Below are 10,226 nucleotides of genomic sequence, written 5' to 3' on the forward strand. Positions count from 1 at the left end.
CACACACACACACACACACACACACAAACTTCCATCACTCCTGAATATACAAGCTAAAAGCTAACATTAATTATTTATATCTCAAGTACTTTAGGTTTCAGTCAAGCTTCCCATAAGTCATATTTCACTTACCAAAATCAATATCAAGCAGTGCTGCATTTGCACCTTCTACCAAGATTTTCTTTGGTGGTCCATGTAGGGCCTCATATAGGAAATAAACACCATCTCTCACCATTGGTTTAATTCTCTCCATATAGCCCTAGACACAAAGACAAAAATCCAGTTTCAATGTATGCTGATAAATCTACAATATAATCAGTCCAAGTATAAATTACCTGACTTATGACACTGAACACTGAAAAATGCAGTACAAAGGAGATGGTGCTGGTGCTCCCCCTATTGCAACATTTGGATTAGCTTTGTTCTCTCAGGCTGATTCTCCAGGACCAGAAAAGAGACACCAGCTTAAGAAAAATAGAGACACAATGGAACCCAAAGGTTCTAAATTAACCTCACTGCAAAGACCTAATAATACTTAAACTTCACAAACAATCTTTCAGACTAAAAAGTTGCATTTATAATCCATATGGCCATGAATTCTGAATCTTGTATCAAAATGATTCTCAAAATGTGGTGATAGCCCACAAGCTACACTGCCAAGCATGCAAATATTCAATAATTAATTGCTAATATTCTTTTCCCTTTGTATTCACAATTACCATAAAATATCTCAGTGGTATTATTAGTAAACATAAAATATGGTTTTAAATGTTAACATTATAAATGTTCTCAAAAAATTTTAAAGTACTACTAATACCACCTAATTTTATAATTCAGCTAAAAATCTAATACAAACAAGAGCTTCTCTATAGTAGAACCACAACAAAATTCTAGTTTCAACTATGTTTAAATATGGAAATCCCAAGATTAACTCATGAATTATACACACTGATAGATAAATGGTTCCCCCTTGGCTCCAGTCTCTGATCTCTTATTTCCTTTTTCATGCCTGAAATGACTACTCCATTCATCATATTCCCTGTCCCTTAATGGCAGCCCAACATATTATCACCTGTAAGAATCTTCTGACCCATCTGTGCATTATTCTTCATCTACTTCACATGGAACATTTATAAGGTCATATCCATACTTTAGTATATAAATATTTCCAAGTTGCTGGTAATAAATTTAATGTATTTCTTGCATGACAGAATGGAGAAAAGAAAAATAAGTCTATTTTAAGTAAAAATCAATATACTGAAGTAACATTTGTAATGTCTCTTGAAGTTCACTGTATCAGGAATTTGGTGAGTGAACAGACCTGAGGTCTAGGACCACTGCAGAATGGCATATGAGGTTTGCAGACTCCTATTCAGTTCTGGAATCAGATGTTGATATTTATAGAAGAGAAGGAGTAATAATCAGATATGCAGAAAGCAGGTTGAAATTCACTAAAGATTGTGGGGAAATGGAAGGGTGGGCAGAATGAGAGACTTGACCACTGACTGATTCAGGTGCTACAGACATGTTAATAGTTGCCAACTGTGGACCTAATCTTTGGCCCCTAATGTATTTGTCTCTAAAGATAACACCATAAAAGTGGTTGATCCTATATGGCACCATTCCTAAATGGGCTTGTTGACTTTAAAGTTATCTTTTACTCATCCCTTTGCTGGGGAATCCTCCAAATTTTTACACAAATCTAGTCTTTCTGTTCAAAATTATTTAATGGTTTTTCATTATCTCCAGGATGAAAGCTAAACTCCCTATCACTGCAGATGAGACCCATGATCTGCTCCCTGTCTGTCTAATTTTATCTTCAGGTACTAGTCCTGCTCCTTGCTTCCCACCCAATATTTTGTTTAAGCCATATTATATGAAGTTATTCAAATATGCCATGTTTTTCAGGTCTACATACTTTCAGATTTAAAAAAGGACAAACAATCCCCTTTACCAGTTCTTATCTATAATACTTAACACATATCTGTTGTAGTATTTTTTAATACTACAAAGCAAAACCTGTCATGTCGAATTCTGACTCACAGTGACTCCACAGGACAGAGTAGAACTGCCCTGTAGGGTTTCCAAGGCTGTAAAACTTTACAGAAGCAGATTGTCTCATCTTTCTCTTGCACAGTTGCTGGTTCAAACCACTGATCCTTTGGTTAGCAGTTGAGTACTTAACCACTGTGCCATGAGAGATCCTACTTTTAATACTATAATATCTACTTTATGTGTTTCTCCTCAGCTACAATGTAATTTTCATTTTATTTTCAGTTCCTCACATAAACCCTGAATAAATGAGATCTAGATTCCAATTTGGTAAACAAATGTTAAAAACGACATGAAAAATGTCAGAAAACATTACCTTGAGTTTTTGTAATTCACCTTCAATGTCTATTTCCAAAGTAGGATATATAGATTTGTACTGATTAGCCAGAACTTTGAACCTGAGAAATACATAAAATTAAGACATTAATTCTGCTTAAAATTATCACTCTGAAAAATATCACTGGATTCACATGACTTCTGTACATGATAAATGGTCTTAATAGCAAGCTAATCCTCAAATTGAAGTTACTTTCTGAAAAATGAAATCAGAAGTAAAATTTAATAAATGAGATGAGCCATCTGAATAAACGATAAAGCCCCAATTTTTTTTACTTAAGTTTGGAAATACCAACAACACAATTATAATTAAGGTGATATGTGTGTATGTATGTGGGGTGGTGACAAATATTTGATTGTAATTAAAAGAACTAAAATCTAAATTAATTATACTGTGTGAAAAACAGTCTACATGACATTAGCAACTTGTCTCTAATATTTTTCAGTGGCAGTGTCTTGTCAGTGCAAACATAAATAGCTGACTAAAGATGGAAAAATCAAATACTTGTAGCTTTGACACCAATTGTCATTAAATGCAATCAGCTAACTCCCCATCACTGACTGACTGTATGGCTTTCTGGTGATTGTCAGGTTTCTTACAGAGATTTGTTAATGTGGCATTTCTATTTTTCAAGGTGAGCTTGGTACAGAAGAACTCACCAGTACCTAAAGCTAATTAATTTCTGGGTGGGAGGATATAATGGAGTCTCTAGACTTGAAAATCTAAAGGATCAAGACCCTAGAAAGTGGTGACTCTACCAAACGACTGTGCCATACACCCCTGGCAACACCTGTTTCTCAACAAACCATTCCAAATTCCAAGCGTAAATATAATTCCAGCTTTGTCTTCTTGAGGTACTGTTATTTTATCACCATCATGAGACTTCTCATGAAGTGAATTGGAAATTAAGGACCTATTAGATGTAATAGAAATAATTTTAATATTTCAAATGAAAGGAAAAAAAAGCTAACTCCATTATTAAGCTAGAGTACTGATTTTCCCAACTGCATATAGGTTTTTTTAAAATTCTGAAATCCATTCCCTTTTTCCATTTTGAAACACAAGTTAATTACCTCTCAGAGAAGCCATCAAAGTCAGAAACAAGATCACACATCCTAAGTCCACTCCGAGCAGCTTTGGAAGAATACACCGGGCCAATGCCCTTTTTAGTGGTACCCAAACTTAAAGACAAATCAAAACAAGCTTTAAGTCACACAAGAAAGATGCAGTTTTTATAGTTATATCATCACAAAGAATGAAGTTATATATGACTAGTTTTTGTTTATGCTACTTCCTTTTTTAAAAAAAACAATCCTATTAATTTTCTCTGAAGCCTAAAAAGAATATTCTAATACTTTATCTTAAATGTATGGCCTAGAAGTTAAAAATAAGGGTCTAGATATACTTAAACCATATAAAAATATCATACTTTTTTCCAGCTTGTTCTTGTCTCTGTTGTTCTTGGATACCATCAGCTGCTTGATGAAAATCAAATACTGAGCGGGGGGGAAAAAAAAATCCAAGTTTGTTGTTGAAACAAAGTGATACAAGAAAGCAAAATATATTGTATTTTAAATTACTGAAGTTATAAATCCTTTCAGTCTCATTTCATTATGACAAATTAAATGGATAAATTATTTGAAATAACAGTAATAGGGAGGTGAGGAACAGTTATCATTCAGATGGGGTGATGGTTATAATGCCAATCGGACACTAATATTGAAATATGCCTATACTATTAATTAAGAGTCATTAAGAACATCTTACCCTTAAATTCTATAAAGCTCAGTTTACAAAACATCCATTTTTCTTCAGACTTTAGATTCTAGAAATCTAGGATTGATATTGATACTGACTTCTTCACTAGTCCTAAGCCATCGTCATTTCTCACTAAAACTATAGCCTCTTTCTACTCTTGGGTCCTTTTAATCCAAACTCTTTAATGCTATGTTGTTGTTATTTGCCGTCGAGTTGGCCCCGACTCGTAGCGACCCCTCCTTGGGTTTCCGAGGCAGTATCACTACAGAAGTAGGATTGCCCAACCTTCCTTCTGAGGAGTGGCTGGTGGGTTTGAACGGCCAGCCTTCTGGTTAGCAGTCAAGTGCCTTAGGCACTATGCTACCAGAGCTCCTAAAACCTTGTAAGTACTCTTCCCTAATTCTCCCCCATAACTTTGTATGATCAATAGGCTGCTCTACCGGTTACAGGATGGGAATTTTACAGGTGTTACATTAGTTAGTGACATCACAGAAGCTAAATTTTTATTGGGTGATTTAACAGTATTTTGCAAATCATTTACCTATTTCAGTGTCACAAAACTAGGTTGCCGCAGCATCCTTAAAACAGGCATATTGTATACCAAAAAACATCTACAAGAATGTTCAGAGCAGTATTATCTGTAATAGCCCAGTACTGGAATTTCTATCAATAGTAGAAGAAATAAATAAATTATGGTATATTCACCAAATGGAGTATTATACAGCAATGAAAAAGAATAAATATTGCTTCATGGAACAGCTTACATATGTAATGCTGGATGGAAAGCAGCTACAGAAGAGTACATGATGCATGATTTTCTATAATTTCAAAAACAGACAAAACTAATCTATGGCAAGAGAACTAAGAATAGTGGTTACCTTTGGTGAAAGGGGTATGGGATGATAATGACTAGGAAAGGCCATTAGAGTGCCTTTTCAGGGTACTAGAAAGGTTCTATATTTTAAGGTACAAGGTGATTACGCAGGTAAAATACATGTGTATACTTTTTGTGTACACTGTACTGTGCTGTACTAAGTAAAGATGTTTACTTTTGACTAACACATGGATTCTTGACCTTGATCAATAAATAGCTATCACATGATACAGGCATTAGTTTATTATTGTGCTCATATTTTGATGCTCAGCCAATAGCTTTTCTCACCACTTTTGAAGGACCAGAATAAATTTCTGAGCAGCTGTTTCACTGAACCTTAACTTTGTAAATTGGTTATGACAAGATTGAGAACCTTGAGTGAGCCCCTTCTTTAAACAAAAAAAGTATGTATATTTAAATATTTGTTTTCTGTCCTATATTCAAGTAAGTTATGAGGAACTGGCAAGTTATAATAAATGGTGCATGGAAAACAAGTGAACCATATTTTTAATAAATTAGTTTTGTACCTTGTCACATAGCTCATACTGTTCTTAAGGTTTTCCTAGGCCTCAGGAAGTTATTAGTGTAATCATACTAATTACTTTCATAAGGCTTTATCATGGCATGGAGCCCTAACAGCTCTAATATTAAGATAAAGAATGGTCTTTGTCTGAAGTTGCTTTAAGTTATCTCTTCCATTTTCTGCAACTTAAACATTGAAAACAAACTTAAAAGTGTCAGCACAGGGTTTCAGTTTAATTTTTAAAATGAAAGATAATTGTGCACTTTCAATGGTTTATGTTTTTATTAACACTATTAAAGTTAAAATGTAATCAGTGTGATGAAGTAACCCTTTTATTATTATACATAATGTAATTACATGTTTTATCTACACACATAATACCCACTTTGCTTGCTTTCTTACCTCCTTCAGTCTTTACTCAAATGTCATCTTCTCAGTGACACATTCTCTGGCCACTATCTAAAACTGTGGGTCCCCGTGTCCTCCTCTATCTGCCTAACAGTACCTGGGGCTCCTTTTAATGCTTTATTTTTTTCTCCCCAGAACTTATCACTATATGCCATGCAGTATTTATCTCATTCACTGTATTTCCTTACTACACTGTAAGCTCCACAAAGGCAGGGAATTTTCCTTGTTTTTTCTACTACTGAGTGTCCAATATCGTATCTGACACAGAGTAGGCATTCAACATAGTTGTTGAATGACGGACAGACATGTAACAAACCTGGATTTCAAAGGTTTAAAATATTTTAAATCGTCTAAACATTTCTCAGGCCTCTTTCCCTCAACAGGCACCTATTGTATAGGCCCTTGTGCAATTGCTTTAGCATTGTGACACAAAGAATTGGCTAGCTACTTCCTTATTTTTACATTTCTTGCAAAGACAATTAACTATTTAAAGCAAAATACTAACAATGTATTGTGGAGTTTATAATATAATGTAGCAGTGAAATGTATGAAATAGCACAAAGGACAGGACAAGGGAAATGGAAGAATTTCATTGCAAAAACCCTATATGATAGGTGAAATATAAAAAAGAGGGGGGATCAGGTTTGCTGGTCCAATAGAGCCTGATGGAACCACTGAGACTATGGCCCCTAACTGCCCTTCAGGTCTGGAATTGAACCCACACCTGTGGTTTCCAGCCAAACAAAAGACAGGCATATGAGCTGAACACTTACCTGAGGTAGATACACTCCTTGGAGAGAACAATCATGAGAGAGAGAAGGGCTGCTTATGCACAGGGAAACAGCTCAGAGGGCAAGAGTGTATGGAGGATGGACACTGGGAAGAGGTAACTATCAGGAGGAAGTGGGAGGGAAACCATTGCATTGTGGTAAACTGTGGTCAATGTCATGAGACAAAGTATATGTGAACTGCTGTAGGGAAAGTAAATTTGCTTTGTAAATCTTTACCCAAATCACAATACAAAAAAAAAAAAAAGGTGAAATATGCTATTATTTGAAGTTAGACCATGGTAAGTTAAAGATGTATGTTATAAACTCTAGAGCAACTACTAATATTAATAAAGCAAGAAGTACAGCCAATAAGCTAATATTGGAGAGAACATAAAAATATTCAAAAGAAAGCAGGCAAAAAGAGAAACAAAAATAGATAGAACAAATAGAAAACAAAGAGCAGATATAAACTTAACCTTAATAATAATTAACTACATTAAAATAGTCTAAACCTTCCAATTCAATGGCATATATTCTGGGTAAAACAGCAAGACTATATCTTGTCTATAAGAAATGCATTATATAAAGACAGCTTATTAGAGGATGGAAAATGATAAACCATGCAAATACCAAAAAAACTCTAGTAACTATTATTAAATCAAAGTAGATATCAGGATAAGGAATATTACCACAAATATAAAAAGGGACATTTCATAATGATAAAAGAACTAATTCACCTAAAACGTAATCATTTAAAATATGCATACACCTAACAGAGCTTCAAAGCATACAAGACAAAAACAGACAGACTTGAAAAATGAAAAAGCTAATCCCCCCAAAAAAAAGAAAAATGTAAATGTCCCTATATTTACTAGAGAAATAAATTCAAACTGAAAACATTCCTACAAAGATTCTATCAAAAATTTAATGAAGAAATAATGCCACTCCTATACATAAGCCATAAAATAGAGTAATACTTCCAGATAAAGCAGCACAACTAAAGAAAACCGCAGACCAATACCTCCTTGGATAAAGGTAACACATCTTGACCAAGTGGGATAGGACACTTGAGTCTTAAGTGTATATATGAATAAAACTTGTAAAATTCTTTTCCTCATGGATACAACCTTGTTTTACTGATGAAGGGAACCAATGCTCATAATTGACTGTATTAAAGATAATGCAATATTTCTTACAGATTTTTTAATAATATATATTTTAATGAACACATATTACTACTAACATCTAAATTTCAGTCTGAGAGCATATCCTGTCTGGGCTCAGTTGTCTTCTACCAGAATACTTTTCTTTAATAACATGCATTTATGGAAAAGGAAAACTCTTTAAAAATATAAAAACTAATTCACAATTGTTATGGTTTAAGCAACATTAATTACTTTCCTGTTACTTAGCTGGTCCTTTGACCCCTCTGTATGACTTCTTGTTTTTTGTAGTTCAAAGCAGTTAAATAACTTGCTTAACCACTGCGCTATACCCAAATATGCAAATTGTCAAGTGACAGACCCAAAGCATTTGTAATGCATGGTGGAAACCCAGGCTAGAACCCAGTTATATCTTTGTACTATGTCATACTTTTTTAACAGACTGATATCATCTGCATGTTTCTATCTACACATAGTCAAAATAATTATCAGATTATGTACATTGAAATTATGTTACTCAAAGGATAGGAATTAGGTATTATCCATATTTTGAAATCTTCAATTATGGAACTTTGAATAAAATATCAAATTTCACATAGCACAGAAACAACTATTGGAAAGTTCCATAGACAAGGGGTACCTTTCATCATCTAACAATTCAGTGCCTTACTTTATCTATAAGACAGGGACAATGAATAACAAAAGACTATACAAAAATAACTATGAAAAGGAGAGAAGTTAAAGATGGCTCATGGTAACAGAATAAAATTTGTATAAGGTTAATGACCAGTGCATGTAAGTGGACAAAAATAGTACAAAAGTACTTCACACTAACGTAATTATTTTTCATTATATATCTAGGAGAAGAGCTTTGGTGGTGTAGTGCCTAAGGCATTTGACTGCTAACCAGAAGGCTAGCGGCTCAAACCCACCAGCCACTCTTCAGAAGGAAGACTGAGAGATTTACTTCCTTAATAATACCGTCTTAGAAACCCAAGGAGGGGTCGCTATGAGTCGGATCTGACTTGATGGCAGTGAGTTTGGTTTGGTATTTTTATCAGTAAGAATAATTAAATATTAATAACACTAGATTGCTTCCTATATTATAGATTTTGTTAGAAATACATCAAAGTTCTAAAATAAGCAAACCAAACTCACTGCTGTCAAGTTGGATCCAACTCATTGCCACCCCTCCTTGGGTTTCTGAGGCAGTATCACTATGGAAGTAGATTGCCCAACCTTCCTTCCAAGGAGTGGCTAGTAACCAAAAAAATATTTTAATCTACTTAGATTCCAGGCTGTGAGGATGGGTTTCTTTTAAAAATCAGATGTTTAAAATGGGAAACAAAATGTCACATTTACAACTTCCTTTCTCAGAAAAAAACAAAACTTTATTCTTAACCAAATTACATGTTATTATTTGGAAAAGTAAAGCTTCTTTCTTCCTTTTTTGTCTTGGTTATGCTATGCTATTAATTACTCTAAAACTATAAATAGCAGTTTTGCTAAAAAAAATAAATAAGTAGTAATAACTATACCAAGTACCATGAGGTTTTCAAGGAAAAGGTATAATATAAATACAATTATTACCAGTAATTTACATTTTCATAGATTAAATACAGTCAGGTGAAACACAAACTATGCATAAGCTTACTTAATATTACAGAAAATACAGAAGTATCTCACACACTTTATCCAGTTACACTAACAATCAGCTATAAAAGTCCTCAGCACAAATGCTACCTTGGTCTACGTGTAGGCAATATATAGGATAATACATATTTAAGCAAAAATGTTCTGCAGTAATAATAAAAAACTGTCCTTTTCAGATTTTATAGATTGAGCAGCTGCTGGGAAACAATACAATTGGGATGGGGACATTTTCACATAAAAATTAGGATTTTATTCCAGAACCCACCAAAACAAAAACCACTGCAACTGAACAGATTCTGATTCACAGTGACCCCACAAGATAGAGCAGAACTGCCCCATAGGGTTTCCAAGACTATAAATTTTTAAGGAAGCAAACTGCTGCATCTTTCTCCCACAGAGCACCTGGTGGGTTTGAACCAGTGACCTTCTGATTAGCAGCTGATGCCTTAACCACTGTACCATTGTTGTTATGTGCCATCGAGTCAGACCTGACCCATAGTGACCCCTCCTTGGGTTTCCGAGGCGGTATCACTATGGAAGTAGATTGCCCAACCTTCCTTCCTAGGAGGGGCTGATGGGTTTGAACCACCAACCTTCTGGTTAGCAGTCAAGTGCCTTAGGAACAATGCTACCAGAGCTCCTACTGTACCATTAGCACTTCTTAATCCAGTACGTTGTTGTTGTTGTT

The 10,226-nt window shown here is 34.5% G+C and overlaps 1 protein-coding gene across 1 annotated transcript in view; it reads right to left on the reverse strand.

Moving 5' to 3' along the window:
- Positions 1-10,226, reverse strand: part of ADSS2 (adenylosuccinate synthase 2) — a 61,563-nt gene that overhangs the window by 24,224 nt on the left and 27,113 nt on the right. The window contains exons 5-8 of the mRNA XM_007949148.2: positions 3,819-3,885; positions 3,463-3,570; positions 2,369-2,450; positions 133-259 (exon numbers count right to left, since the gene is read on the reverse strand). Of these exons, the coding sequence (XP_007947339.1) occupies positions 133-259; positions 2,369-2,450; positions 3,463-3,570; positions 3,819-3,885 (384 nt within the window). The remainder of the gene's footprint in view (positions 1-132; positions 260-2,368; positions 2,451-3,462; positions 3,571-3,818; positions 3,886-10,226) is intronic.

Source organism: Orycteropus afer, unplaced genomic scaffold, assembly GCF_000298275.1.
Source record: "Orycteropus afer afer isolate SDZICR_OR568_19922 unplaced genomic scaffold, OryAfe1.0 scaffold00239, whole genome shotgun sequence".
NCBI classification, from domain to species: Eukaryota; Metazoa; Chordata; class Mammalia; order Tubulidentata; family Orycteropodidae; genus Orycteropus; species Orycteropus afer.